Source organism: Labeo rohita, chromosome 2, assembly GCF_022985175.1.
Source record: "Labeo rohita strain BAU-BD-2019 chromosome 2, IGBB_LRoh.1.0, whole genome shotgun sequence".
In the NCBI taxonomy this organism is placed as follows: domain Eukaryota; kingdom Metazoa; phylum Chordata; class Actinopteri; order Cypriniformes; family Cyprinidae; genus Labeo; species Labeo rohita.
Genome location: NC_066870.1, coordinates 19,046,685 through 19,073,502, shown reverse-complemented (window position 1 = coordinate 19,073,502; position 26,818 = coordinate 19,046,685). Strand labels below are relative to the sequence as shown.

Genomic DNA, 26,818 nt, shown 5'->3' with positions numbered 1-26,818 from the left:
CATAAATGCTTTTGTTCCTCAGACAGTTTTTTGCACTCTTCTCCTTGATTTTTGTCATTTCTGGCAGTTTATAGTACTCCAAATGTTTTTCCCAACCGACCAATTAGTACAGTCACCAAACATAACAACATAACAATAACTGACCATTTTCAGCAGCAATAATCAGCAAAATATGCGAGTTTCGTTCGGTTCAGTGGCATTGTTTACATTAAGTGCCGCCAATATGGTTGACTGATAACGGGTTGTGAAAACCCTCCATTGGTGGCTTGTTAAAACCACCAAATCCTAATTAAAAATACAGAAAACCATTTTAATGGTTAAAAGTTGATGGTTTCTAATAGTATTTGTAGTGGAAACCATTTTTACGATGGTTTCTCTTTTTTTCAGCAAGAGCTTGATTATAGATATTCTAATTTATTATATTTATAAATACTTTAATAAATATAAATTACATGTAATTCTAATCATTCAGCAGGTTTTACAAGCTTATATTCGATTTGTCACAACCGTGAATGTAATGAATACGTAGGTTATCCTCGTACCACATCATATGAGATTATACCGACACACTTTTTCCCCCCCATAATACTACATAGAGTTGACGCTCGACAAACGCAATGGCACTGCGGTTTTATGCAAACAAATAAAACAGAACTCTGATCAACATGGTAAATACTGCACCAGGAAGTTGAAAGAGCAGTAAAAACAGCAGGCGTCCAGTCTCAGGTTCCTCATTCTGTGTGTGTGCGTCGCGTCAAGAGGAACAGCGCGCACTCGACGCTCAATTCGCTCAGAAACTTTTCCTTTTAAATGAGAGTTAACCACTTATTCTGACAGGTAGGTAGACTTCCTTTTCTTATCTGTTTTACTTGAGTATATTCTTTTTTACAGTCTGTTGTAGTGAAGTTACAGTACATATGTGTAATTTAACGTTTCACCCGTGTGTGTATCAATATCAACAAAGTTTTACCCCTTGTACTTTGCCTTTCTAACTAATGTTTAGTGTTTCATTCAACGCTATGTAAAAGTGTGTTTGATGGAAACTCCCAGCTACCAAAATAGAATAAGCCGGTTAGCCTTGAATCAACATTTTCCTAAAGTTATACTCTGGCTGTAAAATCAAAATATTAGCTCAAGAACTTTATATGGTCACTAAGTGTTAAAAAGATCAACGCACATTATTACAAATCGCAGCATTTCCCATAGGAGAAAGAAATCAGTAATGAGATCTCCTTAATATCGAAATCGCTTCTCCAATCGTCTCCTGCTTCTCAAAATTGTCTCTTCATAAAAAGACGTTAGTAATCTCACTATAGAAGCGGAATTTCAGCTTCTCAAACGGTTTTCATATTTGCTTAGATACCAGTGCATCAGAGATTTGAATATGACCTCGAACATTTCTCATTAAATACGTCTAAGATAGAGTTATCTCTCATTTAAATCTATTTCTAAGGAATGTTAGGAAAGAGATAAAATTGATAGTACACGGCTGAAAGCCATAACTTGTCACCATCAGATTTAACCGTTTAAATCACATTAAGACAAGTGTTTTTCTTTCAGAAATTGCATATATTTTACATTTTACAGTTTATGTCTTCCATGAACAACAGCATGTGAAATATATACCCTGTCAACTTTATGCAAAGGTCAGCAGCCTGCTCACAGCGTGCTTCCCATTTTTTAGCTAAAGCTGGTTACACCATGACACTTGACCTGAGTTGTTGCAGAGACGCCCTTTCCAATATTTCGTTCTCAGAAATGAGGTCTATTCACTATTGTTCTTTCTCCAGCTTTAAATTTCTCTCTGCAGGCTACAAAAACTAAAGGTAAATAGCATAGATTAAGTTTCGTCATTCAACAAGATGATCTCAAGGTACATGTAGCGTTCTTATACGAGCAGATTACAGCCTGAAACTCTGAAGTAGTTGAGAGGTCTTTTGTGTGTCTGTGTCTTTCCTGTCTCACTGAACACCCTAGAGATGATGGTCAGAGGAAGTGTGCAGCCCCAGTGGCCTGCCTGCTCTCGCATTAATCTAGCCTTATAGCCTTGTTACTAGTTTCCTGCTGACATCTAAAAATACTGTTACATCAGTAAGGTCCAGGACAGCCACATACACCATTTTAGCCTTGATTAGCCAACTATAGTACATTTCACCTACAAGACAATGGATGGATTTTTTTTTATTTTTTTACCTTTGTTTCTTCCTTATTACCTCTAACATCACGTGGATTGTAAGTTAAATTTAACCAGAGCAATGTCTGTTGCTTTAAGATATATAGAATATGTTGTGGACTTTAAGATATATATGTTTTTTTGTTTTTTGTCTTCTTTGGGCACTGACTACTTTGGTCAAAAGACAACAGTGTTAAACATTTCCTGAAATGCCAAAGGATGCAGAAAGATCTGGCAAACAACCTTGTCATAATTTCCCAGAGGGAGGCCAGTACTAGGTCAAAATATGAAATGTAATTATTGTTGATTTAAAAAATAAATAAATAATTTAAATTTTAGAAATTCACACTGCCACCTTTTTCCTATATATTTATATAGAAAACTATAAACAACAATATATTTAATTTGTTTGAACTCTAACCTTGTAGAAAAGGCAGTTAAGTATTTCAACATTTGCTGCTCATTGGCTTAAAGTCCATTGGCCAAGAGATTTACGGTATATATATTTCCTCCTGATACTCCTGTTGCTTTGGTCCCTTAACCCTTAACCCTTAAGATGAGCTTGATTTTTATAGTAAATGATTACCTCTCCCCAATATACTGAGCTGTGAGAACAAGGAAAGGACACTTTTTTTGCAGGGGAATTCCTGGGTTTCTTCTCTATGAAACTTTAGCCTTGAATAGCTCAGCACCATCTTCGCTGATGATTTATATTTAACAGAGTATGGCTTAGAGCTGTAATGTTAGCTATAATGTGTTCACCTGACCTTCCGTGGGACTTCCAAGCTGCAAATGATCCTTATGCCATGTTGAGAGGGTGTGTTATTATTTTGAGGGCATATTGTTATTCATATGATGCCTCTTGGTATATAATGGCAATCTTATACTGAGCAAACTGATGCTTCTCCTCAGCTGACCTGGAATTCTCTATAGCTATTTTAATCTCTCTGCTTTAATGCACATGTTGAAGTATCACATGAGAAACGAGGGATGGAAACGGCAAATTTCGAATAAAAATTCTTTAATTCGCAAAAAAGTTTTTACGTTCACTTCAGGTGGTTTTTGACTTGTGAATAATGGAAGATTAAAACGCATTTGCCAAATAAATTCCTTATTTACAAAATATTTTATTTGTATATAATTATATACATATTATAATAAATACATATACTTGTAAATATGTCTTAAATATATATACATGAACGTGTTTGTATTTATATATACATAGTAATTACACACAGTACGCACACATATATTAGGGAAACTCAAACTTTTATTTTGTATGTGATTAATCACAATTAATCGTTTGACAGACCTAATATATACACACAACCATACATTCTTAGGTAAACAACTTTGTATATATGAAGAGTTTATTTGCAAAACAAACATGTTTTTTTATTATGTTATCATGTTTTTATTGTGTTTTGTTTTGTTAGTTAGCTGTATTTTTTAGTTATGTTTACTTTATATTAAAATAACCCAGCTGCAGTTTGATTGATGTTAATTGGAATGCACAATGAAAAAACATGATTTTTGAAAATGGTTAAAAACGGATCTGTTTTTGCAAATAAAATCTTCGTATATAAGATGTTATAAATAATAGTAATAATAATAATATATTTTAATCATTTAATCATGTATATTAAATAATTTTAAAATACATTTAATAAATATTTATAATCAATATTATATTTTAATTTGGTAGCATTTAAAAAACTTTAAAAATCAGGTACATAATACATTTTTAAATTAATAAATATTAAAGGAGAAGTCCACTTTCAGAACAACAATTTACAAAAAATTTACTCACCGCCTTGTCATCCAAGATGTTCATGTTGTTCTGGCTTCAGTCGTAAAGAAATTATGGTTTCTGAGGAAAGCATTTCAGGATTTTTCTCCATATAATGGACTTCATTGGTGCCCCGATTTTGAACTTCCAAAATGTAGTTTAAATGCAACTTCAAAGGGCTCTAAATGATCCCAGCCGAGGAAGAAGGGTCTTATCTAGCGAAATGATTGGTCATTTTTTTTGGAAAATAAAAATTTAGTTTACTTTTTAAGCACAAAAGCTCATGTAGCACAGGCTCTGGGATGCGCGTCCACAACACTACATACTGTTGAATCAAGTCGAAAGGTCACGTGGAACGTTAGTGGAACTACAGACCCAGTGTTTACAAAGCGAACGCACAAAGACTAAGGAAGTGCAAGTAAGTCAGAGGCTGCTTACAAACTAAAAGGTACAACGATGTCAGACGATTCTGAAGTTGTAGGAGAAAATGAGATGGAGTTTTTGCCATACTCTACCTTTTTGAACCAGAGTACACAGACGATGAACTTAGACATGATTTGTAGTGTCGTGGACACGCATCCCAGAGCCTGTGCTACACAAGCTTTTGTGCTTAAAAAGTATTACAAAAATTATTTTTCAAAAAAAATGACAGATGACTCTTCTTCCAAGGCTGGGATCATTTAGAGCCCTCTGAAGCTGCATTTAAACTACGTTTTGAAAGGTCAAAATCAGGGCACCAATAAAGTCCATTATATGCAGAAAAATCCTGAAATGTTTTCCTCAAAAAACATAATTTCTTCACGACTGAAGACAGAAAGACATGAACATCTTGGATGCCAAGGGGGTGAATAAATTATTTGTAATTTGTTGTTCTGGAAGTGGAGTTCTCCTTTAATTAATAATTAAATTAAACAATTTTTGGTATTGTATCTGGCATGTAAAAGCAATATCAAAGAATATGAGTCTGGAATCCCCACTGCATCAGTTTTAATTTTATTTATTTGAATGATTTTTTATTTAATTATCTATCCATTTTTATTATCTGTACCGAAGTAGTGACATCTACAGTTACATAAGTCTTATGCATAGGTCTTATTATGTAATGCGCTGTAAAGTTATCTTATCCTTATAATGTCATAAAGTCTTTCATTGTCGTTTGTTTTAAATTCATTCCAGTTTTTGTTCGTATTTCAGTAATGACAATAGATTATCTTCTCCTTACAGGAAACATGGGTTGTAAAAAATCCAAGTTGGAGGGTGACCAAAATGGAGGTGTGCTTGAAGGAAACAAACACCAGCCAGTACGTACTGACCAAACTGTATATGTGAGAGATCCAACCTCCTATAAGCCTCATATAGTAAGTAGTGAGTAGTTATGGGGTGGGGGGAACATCTTGTCATGTTAAGATTCATTTTTGCTGCTTTGACTTGCACAGACTCTAAAGAGAAGGGTTTTTAAAACGTTTAAATCATGCTCATGATTATATCATGATTGTATGAAATGTTTTGTTTTATAGAATAATTCTTTGCCTCCTGGACTCCTGCCTGGTCAGGTGTTCCAAAAAATGGAAGGTAGGTCTGATGAGCGTCATTTGACAATCTGATGCTTTCATAGCTTTGGACACTTTTGTGAAATTGCTTTTAATTATGTTTTTTATACAGAAAAGGAAAAAATAGCCATCGCTTTGTATCCGTATGAGGCCATTCATGCTGACGATCTAGGCTTTAAAAAAGGAGAGAAGTTAAAGATTCTTGAAGAGTGAATATCATCATCTATTATTTTTCTTCATCTGTTATCGTATTGTTGTTCTTTTATTTGAAGTGTGATATTTTTTCCAGGCATGGAGAGTGGTGGAAGGCAAGGTCTTTGACCACACGAAAGGAGGGATTCATTCCTTCAAACTATGTTGCAGAAGCAGACACTATGGAGACAGAAGAGTGAGTGCAAGCGTAACTATATACGTTCTTTTTTTTTTTTCCATGTATGAGCATCTTTCATCTTGGTATGTTTTGATTTACCATGTGCACAATTTAGGTGGTTCTTCAAAGATATCACACGGAAGGATGCAGAGAGACAGTTGTTGGCGCCTGCTAACAAACCTGGGTCCTACCTCATACGCGAAAGTGAAACCTCAAAAGGTGCACACTGATCGCTGTCTACTAGTGTTTTTTGTGGTAATGTAAAATGTGGTGTAACATATTCTGCGTTGTTGCGAACAGGAAGCTATTCACTGTCGATCAGAGATGTGGACGCTCAGGGACAGGATGTTGTTAAGCATTATAAAATAAGATCTCTGGATAATGGTGGCTACTACATCTCTCCGAAAATCACATTCAATGACATCACCAGCATGATAAAACATTACCACAGTAAGTTCTGAGGTTCTGAAGTCTTTACTGTCACTTTTTATCAATTTAACACATTCTTTCTGAATAAAAGTATTAATTACTTTCAAATAAAGAAGAAAAAAACATTTACTGACCCTAAACTTTGAACGTTAGTGTATATTGTTACAAAAGATTTCTTTTTTAAATGAATGCTGTTCTTTTTAATATTTTATTTATCAAAGAGTCTGTTCCAAAAAAATAACAAAATTAAGCAGGACAACTGTTTCCAACATTGATAATTACAACTGCATTTTAGTGCCACGTTGTTTTTATTTTTTTTAAATCTAAGATCAGGAGATTAAAGCCGAAATTATGAGAATAAAGTCGAAGTGTTTTGAGAATAAAGTCAAAATGTTTTGAGAATAAAGTTGAAATATTTCAAGAATAAAGTAAAAATTACGAGAATTAATTTGTAGCAATTATAAGATTAAAGTTCTAATATTTTAAGAGTATATATAGCCTATTGCGCAGGCTGGACTGAGAGCACCGGGAGATATTACAGAGTCTCAGCTTTCAAAATCTGTATTTTTGTTTTATAACAAAATATAAAGAGTATGTCATACAATAATATGTTTTTCATGCTCTTTAATGTGGCATGAAAGATCGCTTATTGTATGACATACTAAATCAATCATCTTTCCAATTACAATAATGAAAACTGGCATAATTCGAATATTAAAAGCAACAAAGCACAAAATTATTGCATTTTTACTGCACTTTGCATGCACAATATAAACTATACTCTTAAAATATTAGAACTTTAATTTCTATGATTTAAATTCTCAAAATATTTCGACATTATTCTCGAAATATTTTGACTTTATTCTCTGAATTTTTCGACTTTATTCTCTGAATTTTTTTTTAATGTTATTCTCGTAATATTTCGACTTTATTCTTGTAGTATTTCGATTTTATTCTCTAAATATTTTGACTTTAGTCTCATAATATTTCTACTTTATTCTCTTAATTTCGACATTATTCTTAAAATATTACAATTTTAATCTTGTAATCTTCTTTTTGTTTATTTTTTAAAGTGGCACAAATACGCCATTGTAGATAATAAATCGTCATATTAGAATGAATTCTGAAGGATCATGTGACTGAAGACTGGAGTAATGATTTCAGAAAATTCAGCTTTGCATCACAGAAATAAATTCTATTTTAAAGTATATTAGAAAAGAAAACCATTATTTTAAATTGCAATAATATTTCACAATATTAGTTTTTTCTGTATTTGTAATTAAATAGAGCAGATAAAACTTTTGAATGCCAGTGTGTATATTTTTGCTAAAATAAGAAGGACGTGCATCATTTTGTCACAGAACAAGCGGACGGATTATGTCGAAAACTAGAGAAACCATGCGAGAAGCCAAAAGCACAGAAACCTTGGGACAAAGATGCATGGGAAATCTCTAAAGAATCCATAAAGATGGTGAAGAAGCTCGGAGCAGGGCAGTTTGGAGAGGTGTGGATGGGTGAGTAAAGGAAATGAAACCCTTAAGCTTGACAATGATTTACAAAAATATCTGGAATTCGCCTAAAGTCACAAACATGCGTTTACTCGCGGAGTGTTTCCCTCATCAGAAGTCCATTACATGTTCAACTTTGCTAAGCTACAGAAAAGCGCTGCTTCTTTATGGTCTTGTTATTCAAATTCCCTCCATCTCTAAGATTCCCCCAAGCGCTTGATCAAAAAAAAACCACCGTTTTATGTGCTCTTCAGTGGGCTTAGAAGTGACGTCCTTCGGTGTTTGTATCGATTAATCAAGCTCTTCTTTGAACATGTGTAGGCTTATTGTTATTATCTAATTCTTTGAGCCATAAAAGCTTTGACAACTCGCATTCAAATCTCGAGTCTTCCTGCTGTGGCTTCTGGCTGGCATGAATGGCTCCCTTATAGCTCAGACTGATAGTACACAGAGAACCGGCACAGACGCGACTCTTATCAGTCAGATCTGAGGAGGAAACTGCTATGCAACTGACGCAGGATTTGCATTTGGATTTCGTTATTATTCATGTGCCTCTTTCCCTTTCAGCCGACAAGATGAATTGCAGGAAGCGGCCTTAGCAAATATACAAATGGCTCTCGACCGCCCGTGGCCAAGATGTTTCCTTTGCCGCTCCGTGACCTTGCTGGCACAGCATTGCCAGTCCTTAAACACACTATAAGTCCGTATGATGACAGACGCACTCAACAGAAAGACTTCCTTCTGTTTTGGCGTGCCCCACTTTGTTACGTCTTAGCAAAACTTCGTCAAAAGTCCAGTAGAAAACTAGTAAGCAAACCACTTTAGGGTTGTCTGCAATTTTGAATGAACAAGGAAATGGCAGTTAAGTAGAACAAGGGATGAGCACAACACAGTGCAAGTTGTGCAACATATCTAATGACTTTTTCGCTTCTCTGTGGTCAGTAACCGTCCTTCACATAGTGGCGCTGTGTCATCACTTCTGAGAAATGTAGTTTATGGACAGCTGTGAGTTGCATAAGATCCTTGGGTGAAAAAAATGTGAGGATTCAGAGGAGTCAGTTCCTATAAAAGGTTTTTTGACAGTTAAATCTACGCTGATAAATTCTGTCGCACGGTTGCGTTTCTCACAAGGTTTCGTGTTAGACTCAGGCTTTAGTTCACTGTTTTGTGGCTGGACCACGACTGTGGAATTGGAACAGGAAGATTATTAATAACCACAGAGAAGTATCTTGCATGTTTAACTGTGGTTTCATTTTGTTCACAGCCTATTATAATAACAGCACAAAAGTGGCAGTAAAAACACTGAAGCCGGGCACAATGTCAGTGGAGGCTTTCCTGGAGGAGGCCAACCTGATGAAAACCCTACAGCACGACAGACTTGTGCGCCTCTATGCTGTCGTCACCAAAACTGAGCCCATCTACATCATCACAGAGTTTATGGCGAATGGTACAATACATATTCTTTTAAAAGGATAGTTCACCTAAAAATGAACATTCTGTCATTAATTACTCACCCTCAAGTCTTCCAAACCCATAAGACGTTCGCTCATCTTCAGAACACAAATTATGATATTTTTGATGAAATCCGAGAGCGTTCATAGCTCAGAAAGCTGTCAGATTTCATTTAAAATATCTTAATTTGTGTTCCAAAGAAGAATGAAGGTCTTACGGGTTTGGAACAACAATTAATGACAGAATTTTCATTTTTGGGTGAACTGTCCTTTTATAATTATTAAAATGAGAAAACAATGAGAGTTACAGTTTGATAATATTGTAAGAAAACAGTAACCTCTATAACTCTGTTTCTTCTTCTGCAGGAAGCTTATTGGACTTCTTGAAAAGTGCGGCTGGCTGCAAAGTACAGTTACCGAAGCTAATAGATTTTTCTGCACAGGTAAAAATATTGGTTCAAGCCATGAATTAGCCTTCTCTTCTCTTAGTCCTCCATTTCCGTATTTCTGGTGCAACTTTACAGGTTTTTGCATCATGACATCACTTTTTCCATTAGCTGAAGAAAAAGAGGAACAGATTCTATTGTCTATGCATGTTTGAAAATAGAGAAGAACCCAGCAGTAGATTTACAAATAGAAGTTGAAGTTAGAATTTCTTTATTATGTGACGAGCAGAATAAGGCTGCCGTGGCTTGTATTATTGAATTGGACAAATGAAAAAAAAAAGCCTGATTAAGGCATCATGGATGTCATACAGTATTTACAGTCATACCAGCTTCAAAAGACAGTCCTTTTGATTGTTTTTGTAAAACTAAATCTAAGGAAACTAAATCTAAGGATGACTATTAGTTTTCAGTATGAGTCCTTAGGACATAAAGTTTGCCTGGAATCTGATTTCTGGTGAAAAGGCACCAAATGGCAAAATTACACATCCTGTTTCAAAGAGTGAAAGAGGATGCCAATGGGGAAGTGAGACACCATAATTTTCCCTTTGTTAAAGCAACTTTTACTCTGTTAAAACTAAGTGAGAAATGTGACTACACCCATTTCTGAAGTGGAAAAAAACTGTAACCTGCTGATTTACTGTGATCTACCGTCTAATTTTTGTATTCACGTTCATGCACTACCGTTCAAAGGGCAAAGCTGACTTTACAGCAGCCATTACTCCAGTCTTCAGTGTCATATGATCAGATCTAATATGTTGGTTTAATGCTTTATTTCTTAATATTATCCATGTTGAAAACAGTTGAGCTACTTAATATTTTCTATTAATAGAACGTTCAAAAGAGAGCACTAATTTGAAATATTGTCTTTACTGTCATATACGTCCAGTTTAATGTATATGACAGTAAAGACATTAGTTAAATTATATTGTAAAAGTTAAATTACATGGTAAAGGCAATTCAGAGAATTGTTTCTAAACATTCTAAATGTATTGCTGAAACACATTACAAAGACTGTGAACTATGTAGCACTGAATTTTGGAGTTGTGTTCAGGATTTTTTGGGAGGCCCTAAAATCATAGGTGGTAAAGATACGTACTTGCAGTATTTAATAAGATATTAGCCTAATATTTCACTACCTGACCGGAAATGATAACAACAAACATGATTGTCAAGATTCTTGTCCTGGAAGTCCTGGTTTAGTTAAGCCAACCACAAATGCCTTTCCTCAGACAGTCTTTTGCACTCTTCTTCTTGATATGTTATAACTTTTGGCAGTCTATCCCTTACGAAAATTAACCATGGTTTTATTATAGTAGAAGTGTAGTAACTATGGTTAAGGGTTTGTACTCCGTACGTTATTAGTACAGCCTAAAACATGACAATACCTGACCATTTTCAGTAGCAATAATAAGCTAAATTTGCCATTTTCGTTCGGTTCGGTGTTTTTGTTTACATTTTGTTTACATTCTATGCCGCCACTTCCGCTGTAAACAATCAATGAAAGGATCGCTTTATGAATGCAATAATATGTTTTTTCTTTAACTGGGTACAATGAAAAATGGCAATTGTAAAAGCATAAACAAGGTACTTCCAACAGACCATGAATAAACCCCAAGACACGATTCTTTCCACGGTAATAAATGACGGGTGAAATATCACTGTAGTTATATCTGTGTTATGTAGCGAACGTTGCCTAAATAAAAAATGAATAACTCCCTCATTGTTTGATACTATTTAAAAGTGATTTCCATCATTTTGACAGTAAATACATTGTATTTACCTGTGAAAACAAACAAACCTAGAAAGAGACGTGAGGATTTGAAGAGAAAAACGAGATTCTTCTTCAGTGAATTATTAATGGGACATATCGTAAATTAAATCGGGAGAACAGACCACAAATGTGCATTAGTTCTTTTTCATTCTATAACAGCAAAATGCAAAGGGAAAAAAAAATAATCATGAGGGAAAGAACACATTGACTAAAAAGAGCTCTTGCCATAGATATTCTTGTTGTAACGTGACACGTTAAAATACCAGGCGTTACCCTGGTGAAGAAAACAGCATATGCTGGTAGGTATGTTTTGATGCTGGGATACTGGTTAGGTAGGTTTATGCTGGTCCTTAGCTGGTTTATGCTGGTCCTTAGCTGGTTTATGCTGGTCCTTGACCAGCAACATGACCAGCAAAAACCAGCAAAGGACCAGCTTAAACCAGCTAAGGACCAGCATAAACCAGCAAAAGACCAGCTTAAACCAGCATCAAAACCTACCTAACCAGCATCCCAGCATCAAAACATACCTACCAGCATATGCTGGTTTTTTCACCAGGGTACGTTATTCTCGTAATGTCTGAAAATAAAACATGAAGGAAAATCGACAGCTCATTCAGTCATAAAGACGGGCGAGCTTTATTATAAGACAGCCTCAGTAATAAGGTGGACTAAAGCGTATTAGCATCAGTGGTTCCCCCATTTAGTTTTACTGTCATTATTGTTAGTTTGCAAGCTAGCTATGCTTTCGTCACGTAAATTCATCTTACCTGGTTGCGATAATTTACAACGTACCTCGGTCATCCATTCAGGTTGTGGCGGTATTTCACAGTTGAGAGGCGGCAACTTATTTTGTTTACTTACCGTTTTTTTATCATCCAAATCTGACACGGTGGTTAATAACACATTTTTCTGTGGAGTGATAAACTCGAACGCATATTTGATATTGCTTTACACAGTCTTTAATTAAAAAAAACAAACAAACAAACATATGTTTATATGTCAGTGATGCTGAGTTTGTGTGTGTCTCTGCAGATAGCTGAAGGTATGGCCTACATTGAAAAGAAGAACTATATCCACCGAGACCTGAGAGCAGCTAATGTGCTGGTTTCAGACAGCCTGTTGTGCAAAATAGCTGATTTTGGCCTGGCCAGAGTAATTGAGGATGACCAGTACACAGCCAGAGAAGGTGAGTGTGACGCCTTTCAGTGGTTTAGCAGCACATTTATTTTCTACAGCACTACTACGTCAGATGCCTATCCAAACTGTGCCTGCTATGGCTGTTATGCATACTAATACTGTAATAGTTTTGAACCTGAATGATCTGTGTGAATTTGTGTGTTCCATGTCTCAGGAGCCAAATTTCCTATCAAATGGACAGCACCTGAGGCCATCAACTACGGTTCTTTCACCATCAAATCTGATATGTGGTCCTTTGGGGTTCTCCTGTATGAGATTATAACATACGGGAAAATTCCTTATCCAGGTAATATAATTGTGATAATGGCACCTTGATTACATTTGAGTTTAAAGCATTCCAACCGCAGTATATTGAGAGCTATCAGCATTACTCTGAGAGAGAGCTGAAGTGGAGTCGTAATGACAAAACAGATTGTTTTGTAAGGTCTTTGTCGACATCTACTGGTCAAATCGTGTTAGATACATTTGAGTGTTTCATGCTTGGGCAATTTGACACATCTGAAAGGTGAACTGTGTCATTTCTGTGATGCGAATGTTACAGAATGTAATTGTAAAAATAATGACTGGCATCCTAAGCATTCATTATATTTTTAGGTCTATATTAATTAAAGGAGAAGTCCATTATTCTTCCTCTAGTCTAAATGAAGAAATGTTATTAAAGCAAAAAAGCACTTGCCTTAAAGGAGAAGTCCACTTCAAAAACAAAGATTCACATATAATGTACTCCACCCCCTTTTCATCCAAGATGTTCATGTCTTTCTTTCTTCAGTCATAAAGAAAATATGTTTTTTGAGAAAAGCACTTCTGCATTTTTCTCTGTATAATGGACTGATATGGTGCCCCAATTTTGAACTTCCAAAAGGCAGTATAAATGTGGCTTCAAACGATCCCAAATGCGGTTGTAAACGATCCCAGCCGAGGAAGAAGGGTCTTATCTAGTGAAACGACCCGTTATTTTCATTAAAAAATACAATTTAAATAATTCTTATTCTGAAACTCTTGTCTTGCTCTCCCTGAACTCTGTGTATTCTGACTCAAGACAGTTAGGGTATGTTGAAAAACTCGTATTTTCTCCCTCAACTTCAAAAATAATTTCAAAATCATCCCACACCACTGCAGAAGTTCCGACCCAGTCTTTGCAAAGTGAACATGGTAAGAAGATCAAACACCTTTAACAAAAAAAGGTAAAACAGCAATATAGGATGATTTCGAAGTTGAGGGAGAACATGAGATGGGAGTTTTTCGATATACCCTAACTGTCATGAACCAGAAAAAAAAAACAGTCCAGGTAGAGTAAAACAGGATGAGCGTTTGGCATGAAAAAGTATATAAATTGTATTATTTTTATTAAAATAACCTATTATTACGCTAGATAAGACCCTTCTTTCTTGGCTGGGATCATTTACAACCACATTTGGGATTGTTTGAAGCCACATTTAAACTGCATTTTGCAAGTTCAAAATTGGGGCACCATAGCAGTCCATTATATGGAGAAAAATGCTGAAATGTTTTCCTCAAAAAACATAATTTCTTTACAACTGAAGAAAGAAAGACAAGAATATCTTGGATGACAAGGGGGTGGAGTACATAATATGTGAATCTTTGTTTTGGAAGTGGACTTCTCCTTTAAGGCAAGACACAATATAGGCAAAACCTTTCAGTTTTGCAATTTAGTGCTTTTTTGCTTCAATAACATTTCTTCATTTGGACTAGTGGAAAGATACCATCCAAAATACACATTTAATTGCCTAATTTATTGCACTGAGCCCGAAATGTCCCCTTTAGTCATACTTACATAAATCAAATATACAGCTTTATTCCTATTTGTATTCTGAAGGTTTTGTGGGGGGTTTGTTCATGTATCATTAACCTGATCCACATAACATTTTATTACAAAAAACATGGTGAAATTTTATTTTCTGATTTATGGAGTGGTAAAAATAGATTTCCAAAATCCCCTCTGTAACAATCATTCATATGTCAAAAAAAATGAAACAAGATTTTTAAACCCAGTTTAATCCAGTGTTACAATTACTGTTTTGAAAATGTATGCAAATGAATGCATATTTAATTAGATAATGTACCATTTGCGTATTTAAACTTCTGTCATCTTGTAGTATGATTAATCAACTAGGAAAGTATAGTGATATCTGTTAGTTAAAAATAGTTACAACACCTTTGGGGTCTTGCATCAAAAATATCTTTCTGAAACACTCTTTGTGACACTTACTACATCATTTACATCACTGAACCTTTCACTTCCTTCTTTTTTTCTTTACTTCAGGTATGAGTAACAGTGAAGTCATGAGCTCTGTTCAGAGAGGTTACCGGATGCCCCGTCCTGAAAACTGTCCCACTGAACTTTATGAGATCATGAACTCATGCTGGAAGAGCAAACCAGAAGACCGGCCCACATTTGACTATATTCAGAGTGTGCTAGATGACTTCTACACAGCCACTGAGGGCCAGTACCAGCAGCAGCCATGAGAATGCAAAATCATCCATCATATTTTTGTACAGTTTCAAGATGATCAAAAGATCGTGTGATTTATCTGTGAATCAGTGTACTAATATATAACTAAAAATGGGATCAATCTGCTTACTTATGTGTAAGCAAGGTTCAGATTTTCTATTTCTGCTTCAAATTGAAGTTTTAATAGCCTTTTTGCTACTTTCGCTCTTCACGTTCAAATTTCAATTGCTGCATTTCAATTTGTAAATAATTGTATGTTTCAAAGTACCCTATCAGTTTAATTGTTATTTTTACACATGAAAGCATTTCTTTTTTTTTTTTTTTTGAAAAAACTGGAGTCTGGGGTTCCGCTATCGGGTCTGCAAATAAATTCTGAGAATGATTTTACTTTTAGGGCTGCCCAAGCTGTAAAGCTGTGTTTGGAAGCATATTTATTTTAAAAGGAGCTATAAATCTAAAATGAAATGTTTATTTACATACACAAAGGTAAATGCTTAAAATGACCATTGTAAAACACCAGTATCACACATTTTCTCAGATGGTATGAATAATATATAAATGACATTATACAGCTGCCTATATATTTTTGTAAAAGGGTCCTTAAAAAGGTTGATCATATTTTGAGGTTTTTGGGAACAAAAGGTTTAAAAACCTCTGGTCTAAATGTAAATAATTGGATGACTAAATGAAATCCATGCACTGTAAACCACTGTAAAAAGAGTGTGATCTTGACATTTTTTTTTTTTCGTATTACACATTTTAATAAACATATTGATGATGTTATAATAATGAACAGGGCAGAGGGCAATATTTTGTAATTAAGCATTTAAACTGCCCTCTCTTTGATTAGCTTAGAATTAAATGCTTTGTATATTTAAAATATGTTGTATATTTGTACATTATCTAGAAATCTAATAAAGAAGAAATTTTTCATGATTGGTAATGCAATTCTAGATTGTACAGAATTCTGGCTCATAAAATACAATGTTACCAGAACTAAGAAAAATACCTTGAAAGTAATTTATCTAAAAGTCTTCTATAAAGGAGTAGTTCACACTGGACCCTGGTGAAAAAAAACAGCATATGCTGGTAGGTATGTTTTGATGCTGGGATGCTGGTTAGGTAGGTTTTGATGCTGGTTTAAGCTGGTGCTTTGCTGGTTTTTGCTGGTCATGTTGCTGGTCAAGGACCAACATAAACCAGCAAAGGACCAGCTTAAACCAGCATCAAAACATACCTACCAGCATATGCCGGATTTTTCACCAGGGGAATAGTTACGTGATCATTTACTCACACTCAAGTTGTTTCAAACCTGTGGAGGTTGTTGAACACAAATGAGGAACAGACCCTCCTGAGAAAAAGGCAGCTAAAACCGGCCTAAGCTGCCTGGATGGTTTTAGCAGGTCATCCAGCCTGGTTTTAGCTGGTCATAGCTAGTCAGCAGGCTGGTTTTAGAGGGGTTTGGGCCACTTCCTTAGCTGGTCAGGCTGGGAGACCAGCTGGAACAACCTGCTAAAACCAGCCTGACCAGCCTAGCCAGCGTGGGAAACCATCTTAAACCAGCCAACCAGCCTGTTTTTTTTTTTTTTTTTTTTTTTTTTTTAAGCGGGGAAAATTGTTTGGATACCTGAGTTTTTTAAAAATATCTTCTTTTGTGTTAAGCAGAAAAAATAAACTAAAACATTTTTGGTGAACTCTACATTTAAGTCACGTCCTCTCTAAGTCCAGCCCATTCGTGGTCATGTGACCATTTCAAGATGGCCGCGCCCTTTAGTTTGGAGGCGTGACGTTTTCATTTTGTTATAACACAGTGTCAAGCAAGGTAAAACAGCTTCTCAAGCCTGCAAACTTTTATTCAAGCTCTTCTTTGACGCTGGCAATAATGGATAAGGACAGTCTGATTCTGTAAGTTAATGATGAATGAATGCTGGTTGACGTGGTTTAATGATTTCATAATACGTGTTGTTGTAGAAGCAGAGCTTACTGACATGATAAATTAATTCTGTAATCTTGAATTCTGTAATACGACTGACATCCGTGCTATAATACAAACAGGTAATACAAATTAGCTAGTTGCTATTGTGAGAAAAGTAGCATGTAATGCAGTTTCGTAACTAAACTGTGAGACTCATAATCAGCCGCTTCAACCGTCAAATTTGTTGTCTTTAATATATGTATTTTTTTAATGTATGCAAATGTACCTTGGACGTAATTATACAGTTCAAAGTGTTAAAATGTCATATATAAGTTTAAAAAAAAATGCAATAATAATTATAAATGTTTTAAAATAACAAAATAAATTCTACTGTATAAAAGAGCATTTTATCTCAGCATTGATAATACAATTATTATATATAATTATAGATTTAAATTATATTTACATTTTAATGCACAACACATACACTACCGTTTAGAAGTTTGTAATTATCTTGTCATTTGTTTGTAATATTGTCGCAGTTGAAAACAATTTTGCTGCTTAATGTTTTGTGGACACTTTTATATAGATTTGTTGAAGAATATATAGTTTTAAAAAATTTAAATAGAGTTGAACAAAAAAAATTGTAGCAATGTAAAAAATATTCACTGTTTTGTTCCATTTTGATCCAATTTAATTCTTAAAAAAAATAAAAAATAAATCTAACCAAATTTTTAATGGTAGTGTTTATCTGCATACTAGGACACTCATATTCAGCCGCTTCAACCGTCAAATTTGTTGTCTTTAATATATGTATTTCCCTAATGTGTGCAAATGTACCTTTGATGTAATTATACAGTTCAAAGTGTTAAAATGTCACAAATAAAGTAAAAAAAAAAAGCAATAATAATTATAAATGTCTTAAAATAGCAAAATAAATTCTACTGTAAAAAAGAGCATTTTATCTCAGCATTGATAATACAATTATTATATATAATTATAGATTTAAATTAGATTTACATTTTAATGTACAACACACACTACCGTTCAGAAGTTTGTAATTATTTTGTCATTTGTCTGTAGTATTGTCGCAGTTGAGAACAATTTTGCTGCTTAATGTTTTGTGGACACTTTTTTATATAGATTTGTTGAAGAATAGGTCGTTTTTAAAAGTTAAAATAGAGTTGAATAAAATAAAATATTCACTGTTTTGGTCCATTTTGATCCAATTGAATTCTTTAAAAAAAAAAAAAAAAAAATCTAACCTCAAATTTTTGAATGGTAGTGTTTATCTGCATGGCTTTGTAATTTAGACAACGGGGTGTGTTTTGTGTGGTTCTCTCTGCACAAATGCTTATCAAACTGTGAAGAAAGAGTAAACCGTTAGTCTCCTGATCTCAAAAGCCCTTATCTACTCTCTTCACTTGGTGTTAAAAACATCTGTGAAACCTGATGATCACATCCAAAGGGAGGGGCTTCAGAGTACAAATGATGCATGAATTCCACTACAGATTTTAATAATTACTGAAAAGTAATGTGTGAATTGGTAATAGATGTATTTCAACTCTGCTGTTTTCTATCTCAGCCCCAAAGACTTTCCTGAGCTGAAGAACGACACATTCCTAAGAGCTGCTCGAGGAGAAGAAATTGAGCACATTCCAGTGTGGTGCATGAGACAGGCTGGCCGCTATTTGCCAGGTTCGTACTAATCTTAGGTGCTAATAAATATGTGATCGCTTTTTATTCACTATATGCACTGTATTTATTATCTAGTGTCTCTGTGGCTCTTTTAACAGAGTTTAGGGAATCGAGGGCAGGGAAGGATTTCTTTGAGACATGCCGCTCTCCTGAAGCTTGCTGTGAGCTTACGCTACAGGTCAGCACCACTGAGCACATTCTTTCTTACTTGCTTCTTTATATAGTATACTGAGTTTTAAAACTGTCTCAATTTTCTGTTTTAGCCACTCAGACGATTCCCATTTGATGCTGCCATCATCTTCTCTGACATCTTGGTTGTGCCTCAGGTAAATGACGTTCATAATTTGATGAATTGCCAATGAACATTAGCGTGCATGTCTATTCATATATATAATGTGTATGACCAGGCAATGGGAATGGAGGTTCAGATGTGTCCCGGAAAGGGCCCCACATTCCCAGAACCACTAAAGGAGCCTGAAGATCTGCAGAGACTGAAGACAAAAGTGGATGTGTTTTCTGAGCTCGACTATGTGTTTAAAGCCATCACACTGACACGACACAGAATAGAGGGGAAAGTTCCTCTCATTGGATTCACTGGAGCTCCGGTGAGCAAAAAAAAAAAAAAAAAAAAAAAATTATGGTTTCCACAAAAATATTAAGCAGCACTGCTGTTTTTAACGTTAATAGTAAGAAATGTGTCTTGAGCGCCAAATCAGCGTTTTAGAATGATTTCTGAAGGATCATGTGATGCTGATGCGCAAAATTCAGATTTGCCATCCCACAAATAGATTAAATTTTTAGTATATTAAAATTATAAAATAACTAGTGCTGTCAAATGATTAATCGCATCTAAAATAGAAGCTTTTGTTTACGTAATATATGTATGTGTACTGTGTACATACGTTATGTTTACATAAATACACAAGCACGTATGTATATTTAAGAAAAATTTTATGTTTATATATTAAAAATATTTAATTATATATTCATTATATGAATATAAATATATACATGTAAATACATGCAAATATTTTCAACATATATACTGTATGTGTGTGTATTTATACATAAAAAAATATACACAGCGCACACATATTGTGTAAACAAAAATTTTTATTTTGGATGTGAATAATCACAATTAATCATTTGAAACAACTATTTTGAAACATAATATTTCACAATATTACTGTTTTTATGGAATTTTTATCAAATAAATGTAGCTTTGGTGAGCATAAGAGACTTCTTTCAACAACAAAACGCAAAAATTTTTGAAAGGTAATGTACATTAATGGTCTCTATCATTATTTTTGGTGTTTCTGAATGGCAGTGGACTCTAATGTCCTACATGATTGAAGGAGGAGGCTCTACGACGCACTCAAAGGCTAAACGCTGGCTCTACAGGTATCCTGAAGCCAGCCACAAACTCCTGAGCCAGCTAACAGACGTCATAGTGGAGTATCTTCTCGGGCAGGTGAAAGCCGGAGCTCAGGTGAGAGTTCAACTGAATTGAGATCGAGGAGGAGAACAGTTTAAAAATCTGTAGCACCATTAAGATGTTCAGTGAAGTTTTTACAGACACAGAACGTAACGTACAGTCAATTTTTACTCATTTCCTTAATGTGTTTTTCCTTTAGGCTCTGCAGGTTTTCGAGTCTCATACTGGTTGTTTGGGCCCAGTGGAGTTTAAAGAGTTTTCTCTGCCTTATCTGAGAGACATTGCTCGCCGTGTTAAAGACAAGATCAAAGAATCTGGTTTGGACAATGTCCCTATGGTGAGTAAAGTCAAAGTCCCTTTAAAAAAGTCTGTTCACTCGGCGACCACAATTGTGACGCCTCCAGGCAGCACATCCAAGACCAAGTCCTATCTAAATGAATGGGATGTCCTGGAATCTCAAAAACAGCTCACTGAACTTTCAATTAAATTACATATTTTAAATCAGTGACAAAATCTGAAATGAACTGCCCCATGAATCTTGTTTCTTATGCTCAAATAGCATTTAAAAAGCTTATTTTTCAGGCTAGACCAGCCAATGTGCATGCGTAGTCATAATGCGCTCATGGCTGGTCTAGTCTTAGGTTTCTATGGGAACCAGAGCTTCTAATGTCCGCTGCAGTGATGCAATTACTTTACCAATCAGCGATCGGCTCTTTCATTTAAAAGGTGGGACTGCTGCGCCATATTGTGTGTTGCAGGTTTTCCCATTCATAAATATAGTAGTGAACCGTCTTTGTATTTCTAGTCTTTGGTGAAGTATGACATACTTATATATCTTGAACTTGGACACCCTTTTTAGTTTTTAGCTTTAACTATAAATTACAAAGTAACACTTAAAGGGATAGCTCACCCAAAAATGTAAATTACCCCATAATTTACTTACCCACAAACCATCCTAGGTTTATATGACTTTCTTCTTTCAGAAGAATACAGTTGGAGTTTTATTCAAAAATGTCCTGGCTTTTCCAAGCTTTATAATGACAGTGAATGGGTGTTATTATTTTTAAGTCTAAAAAAGTCCATCCATCCATCATAAAAGGTACTCCACTTGGCTCTGCGGAGTTAAAAAAGGCCTTCTGAATCAATGCATTTGTGTGAGGAAAAATATCCATATTTAAAACTTTATAAACCGTAATTCTAGCACATGATGTGGGACGTAGGCGAACGTGGAAGTGACAAATGCGGAAGCATAGAGGAGAGGGCAAAACAAAAAAACGGTCATGAATTAAAATTACAAAAGAAGGATTTGTGAAGAAAAATGTTTGAGGATTTCAGTATAAGCCACGAAGAGACAGGTTTTCCTTTGCTTTAAACAAAACTTGGTTGTCGTGAGACTAGCATGGTCTTACTAAAGCTTGCGCTACGCATACGTCCTACGACGTCCACTGCAACGCCACTCTCTCGTGAAAGACAGTTAGCGGAAGCTGGATATTACAGTTTATAATGTTTTAAATATAGATAATTTTCTTACGCATAGTCATTACTTCAGAAGGCCTTTATTAACCCGTGTGGAGTACTTTTTATGATGGATGGATGCACTTAATTTTGCTTAAAAATTTTGACAGCCATTATAATGCTTTAAGAGCTTTTTTTATATATATAACTCAGATTGTATGCATCTGAAAGAAGAAAGTTACATACACCTAGGATGGCTCGAGGGTTATTGTGTGTGTGTGTGTATATATAATTATGTAGCAACAATGGTTAATGTTCATTCAGCTAGTTAGAAATGCCTTAAAATTATATTTTCATGTATTCATACTAAAATATAAACAAACTATTAAGCTGTTAAGCATTATATAATTTCTTTATTGACTTTAATTCTTTAAAATTATTAAATAGTGCTAACATTTTCTTTTTGAGCACATGTGTCCATAGACCAGCCATGTTACACTCTGCACACTACACATGCACACTTGTAATAACACCATTTGCCACTAGTTGTCAGTATCAGGTCAGGTTTTCTTGCTGGCATCTCTTTTGAAAGTTAGTCCTAATGAGAATCTTTTTCAATAATCCCTCAGCTCCTCTCTAACTTTTGTCTTTTCTGTTTCATTTGCAGATCGTTTTTGCTAAAGATGGTCATTATGGGCTTGAGGACCTCTCTGAGTCTGGTTATGAAGTCGTGGGTCTCGACTGGACCATAGATCCGCGCTCAGCACGGTCAGTCACAGAGATATGATGCAACTTTGTTGTCAGAGTTTGTTTTCTGATTTCAGTGTTCACATCCATAAGCAATTCTCGCTTCCAGATCCTGTAGGTCTACTAAAGGTTTGTTCTTTGGTAGTTGTTTCAAAGAACTGAAACTCACATTTGTATAGGTGTGATTTTTGGCCTCTTCTTTCAGGCAGATTTGCTCCAGATTGTTCAGGTTTATTAGATGACACTTGTGCAGAACATATTTCAAATAGCGTCACAGCTGGAGTCAGATCACAGCTTTTGTTGGCCCATTATAAGAAGTTTTCTTTTTTGTTCTTTAGCCCTGTTTTTAGGATCACTGACCTGCTGGGAGATTGAATTTCTTCAAGTTTCAAGTTTAGGGGTTCAAGTGCGTAGCGTTGAAACCCTATTGTAGTTGTCAGAATGGTCACGCATTAGCGATTTCCACGTTAAACCGATTGTGCAGACCAAAACCTAAGTTGTAGAGACTTGAAACTTGGACAGGTGGTGGTACTCACACCGCTGACAACGTGACCAATCGGCCTGACGGAGGCGCTACAGTGATGGAAAGTGCAAAATCGCTCATAATTCCTAGATCGTCAGTTGCAGGCTCAAGTGTCTTATGCCGTTGAAATCCCTGGCTCATGCCGGACAAAACACATGCCTCAGATTTATTCCTGAGCCTAGTGAAATTTTCAATTTTCATTTTTTGGAAAACCTACTTTTGTAAACTAGTTTTTAGGTTTTTCACTCTATCGGAACCACCCAGTGCAGAAAGGTTCTCTGAAGAGTGAACATCAATAATTATCAAAAAAAGTTGAACCTTCGACTCAAAAGGGATGGCAAAACGTTTGAAGGGTAAGGGCCACTTTTAGTAAAATGCCTATAACTCCTAAAAGGAATGAGATATCTTCACCAAACCAGCACGCTTATGTAGAAGCTCACGCTGAGGTCACAGGAAAAAAAAATAGCCACTTGGTGGCGCTATAAGAGGGAAAAAAACATAAAAATGGCTGTAACTGCACAACAATTTGTCCTGTCAACATGAAAATCATTGTGCGCAGTCTTGGTCAAGTGCCACAAGTGTCTATGGAGATATTTGCGTATCTCAAAAAAACATGGCCGCCATTGGCCGATGAAGTTTGAGCACAAGGTTAACAAAATCTCGGATCAGAACAAAACTCGGTGGGCCTGTTTGACTGTTTGAGAAATTTGAAAGAACCACTAGGGGGCAGTAGTGGCCACTGGGGGTGCAGTATCGCATTTTTTGAGGGCGTAAATGATTGTACATTGCGAAGTTTTTCGCACATACATAATCGATATTTGTATCGTATGATAGACCTCCTCGTTCCAAACAACTTTGCCTCTAGAACCACCGCTGTCAATCAAACCGTTTTTAAATGATTGAGAAGATGTGAAAAACCTACTTTTGCGAACTAGTCCTAGGTTTCTCGCTCAGTCTGGGAAAAAAAACACTGCAGTGTAATTCTCTAGACTCTCTAGGTCAATAATGATCAAAAACATGTTGAAATTTTCCCTTTGGGAAGCTATAATGGGGTCCTTTAGAAAAGGGGCCTTTCCAAATATACCCAAAAGCCTATAAAGCCTAAACAAAAACTCAAGACTTCACAAAACCCGCTGAGCACATGCGACAGGTGATTCTAAACAAGCATGCAAAGTTTCAGGGAGACTGAACCACAGCTGGTGCTATAACAGTCATAAATGTTATAAAAATATCCTATTTCTGTGGTAAATCACCTGGACTTGACAATAATGCTTTTTTAATAATTGTTGTAGGGGGTTACAGGCTTGCTAAATAGTTCCTTATATGCTTAAATACCTAAAGTGCAACTATATTTTTTTGTTGTTTAAACAGATTGTCTTTCACTGTTTGTGTTTTTCAGTATCAGGACTGGAGGAAAAGTTAGTTTGCAAGGCAACATGGATCCTTGCGCTCTTTACGCCACAAAGGTGAGGAAAGGAACATCAAAACGCACAGAATCATGGATCCTTTGAAACCCAACCAGTTCTCTGCATCATTTCAGTTTGGTATACACTGTATAGAAGTGTTTTGTGTTTCAAAGGGATTACTTTACTTCTGGTTAGTCCATTTCAAAATAAAGAAGCCATTTTGTTTTTACAAATTTAGGCCCTGCTGGAAATATGAGCCGTAAGAGCAGCTGTTTTCCACACCGAGCCGTCTTTGGCTTTCATTGCTCATTCATTACAAGCATGGCTTTCATAGCATTGTCTCGATGCCTCCGAAATACATTTTTTCCATCATCATTTCAGAAGTTATGGGGGTGTTTGAAAAACCGTAGCTTGTAGATTTGAACCAGTTGACAAAGCTGATATATGATATCCAACCCAGACTTTCTCTTTGTTTATGTGTGATCAGGAGCGCATATCAGAGATTGTGAAGAGGATGTTGGAGGGTTTTGGCACCAAGGGCTACATCGCTAATCTGGGTCACGGCCTGTACCCTGATATGGACCCAGAAAATGTGGGCGCATTCGTAGAGGCAGTTCACGCCCACTCTCGCCAGCTCCTCAACCGCAAATAAGAAGCTGCTCTCCCATCAGAAGAACTAAAGCACAAGAGAAACAACAACAGTTGGTGTGCAGAGCTATAGCATTAGATATGTTACAGGGTAAACCTGTCTCAAAAGAAAATGTCTTGTTGTATTTCACTACAAAATTAAAAGAAAAAGGAAAATATTTTTGCTTAAAGAAAAAGGACCATTAACCATTAAGATTTTACATTTTCAGACTTTACCTCCCAAATTGTTTTTACAATAATGCAAAAAAGTTTTCATATACAGTACCATAATGTGAATACACTACCATTCAATTTCAGTAAAATTTGTAATGTTTTTTTTAAAGAATTATCTTATGCTCATCAAAGTTCCATTTATTTGATCAAAAATACAGGAAAAAATGAAATAGTATTGCAATTTAAAATAATAGTTTTCTATTTTAATATACTCAATATAGATTTTATTTCTGTGATGAAAAGCTGATTTTTCATCAGCCATTACCCCAGTTGTCAGATCCTTCAGAAATCATTCTAATATGCTGATTTATTATCAATGTTGAAAACCGTTGTGCTGCTTAATATTGTTTTGGAACTTGTAATACTTTTTTAAGGATTCTTAATGAATAAAAACTTTTAAAAGAACAGTGTTTATTCAATGAGTAAAGTCTTTACTATCATTTTCTATCAATTTAACACATCCATGCTGAATAAAGGTAAGAATTTATTTCAAACAAATGAAGAAAGAAAAAAAATCACTAACCTCAAACTTTGAACGGTATTCTATTTTAAAGAAATGCTGTTCTTTTAAACATTTTATTCATCAGAGAATCCTGAAAAAAGTATCACGGGTTACAAAAAAAATATTTCGCAGCACAACTGTTTGAAACATTGATAATAAATCAGCATGTTAGAATGATTTCTGAAGAATCATGTGACACTGAAGACTGGAGTGATGATGTTGAAAATTCAGCTTTGCATCACAAGAATAAATTCTATTTTAAAGTATATTAAAATAGAAAACCACTATTTTAAATTGTAATAATATTTCCTACTGTTTTTTCTGTATTTTTAATTAAATAAATGCAGCTTTGATGCGCAGAAAAAGACTTCCTTAAAAATACCCTGTTATTTAAAAAAGGATAGCTCACCTTAATTCATGCTGATTTTAGTTTTAAAAAACGCTGTTTTTAAAATGCTGTATTACTGTAATGATCATAATGATATAGACAAAGTAAAACCTCAAGATGCATTATAGTAATGAGAATTTGGGGGTAAAATATGCCTAAATGCCATATATCTTAATTGTCTGAAATGTAGGCTTCGTGTTTTTAATGCAAAATATAATTTCTTTTTTTCTCTCCTAATGATTTTGTGGTGAAACGTGACCCAGATATTTCCTGACAGGCTTTTGAGAGATTCGCCCAAAAGGCTGGTCCCGACTCATTTCAATGATTATGTAGGCCGTCTTTCTATTTTACCTACTTTTTCTAACGGCTCCACACCAATCCATCTAATCTTTAATATAATTTTCAGTCGAAACATGTCTTTCTCAGTTGGATTGATGTGTTTTCATTAGAGCCGTCGCACTGTTACGATCACTGAAGAATGTGGAATAAGTGAAGTAGGATAAAATCTGATTAAATACGAAGCGCTGTATGGGTTTGTTTTTAACGCAGTACCATAGTAACATCTGGGCTGAGACTGTCTCCACTGGAACTGTGACTGACGCTAATGAACCTCTGAGAATGTGTGTACATATCAATGGATCTTTTTATATGAAGCGAAATAAAGAGTGATCCTTTTAAGACAAACAGCCCTCAGGGGAATTTCTCCGAGCTGAATGTCACATACCTAA

The 26,818-nt window shown here is 35.2% G+C and overlaps 2 protein-coding genes across 3 annotated transcripts; both read left to right on the top strand.

Annotated features, from left to right (window-relative positions):
- Positions 1 to 694: 694 nt before the first annotated feature.
- Positions 695 to 16,096, top strand: lyn (LYN proto-oncogene, Src family tyrosine kinase). 2 transcript variants are annotated; one of them, XM_051128592.1, is made up of 13 exons: positions 695 to 837; positions 5,190 to 5,266; positions 5,483 to 5,537; positions 5,628 to 5,724; positions 5,805 to 5,903; positions 6,001 to 6,104; positions 6,186 to 6,335; positions 7,676 to 7,828; positions 9,087 to 9,269; positions 9,640 to 9,716; positions 12,523 to 12,676; positions 12,842 to 12,973; positions 14,972 to 16,096. In XM_051128592.1, exons 2-13 carry the CDS (start codon positions 5,195 to 5,197, stop codon positions 15,172 to 15,174), a joined length of 1,479 nt encoding a protein of 492 aa, XP_050984549.1. In that variant the 5' UTR covers positions 695 to 837; positions 5,190 to 5,194; the 3' UTR covers positions 15,175 to 16,096. The 2 variants fall into 2 exon arrangements, with proteins under 2 accessions (XP_050984549.1, XP_050984540.1); XM_051128583.1 differs by having other exon boundaries at positions 5,190 to 5,323.
- Positions 16,097 to 16,911: 815 nt separating this feature from the next.
- urod (uroporphyrinogen decarboxylase) lies at positions 16,912 to 26,818 on the top strand. The gene is made up of 10 exons (XM_051128637.1): positions 16,912 to 17,065; positions 18,661 to 18,773; positions 18,872 to 18,951; positions 19,037 to 19,099; positions 19,181 to 19,378; positions 20,101 to 20,262; positions 20,408 to 20,545; positions 22,331 to 22,431; positions 24,333 to 24,399; positions 24,827 to 26,818. Exons 1-10 carry the CDS (start codon positions 17,043 to 17,045, stop codon positions 24,989 to 24,991), a joined length of 1,110 nt encoding a protein of 369 aa, XP_050984594.1. The 5' UTR covers positions 16,912 to 17,042; the 3' UTR covers positions 24,992 to 26,818.

Coding starts and splice junctions, on each gene's coding strand:
- urod (XM_051128637.1), top strand. CDS start 17,043: ATGGATAAGGACAGTCTGATTCT. Junction 19,100..19,180: donor ACATCTTGGTTGTGCCTCAG/GTAAATGACGTT, acceptor GTGTATGACCAG/GCAATGGGAATGGAGGTTCA. Junction 20,546..22,330: donor GTTTGGACAATGTCCCTATG/GTGAGTAAAGTC, acceptor TTTCATTTGCAG/ATCGTTTTTGCTAAAGATGG.
- lyn (XM_051128583.1), top strand. CDS start 5,195: ATGGGTTGTAAAAAATCCAAGTTGGAGGGTGACCAAAATGGAGGTGTG. Junction 6,336..7,675: donor CATGATAAAACATTACCACA/GTAAGTTCTGAG, acceptor ATTTTGTCACAG/AACAAGCGGACGGATTATGT. Junction 9,717..12,522: donor TAATAGATTTTTCTGCACAG/GTAAAAATATTG, acceptor GTGTCTCTGCAG/ATAGCTGAAGGTATGGCCTA.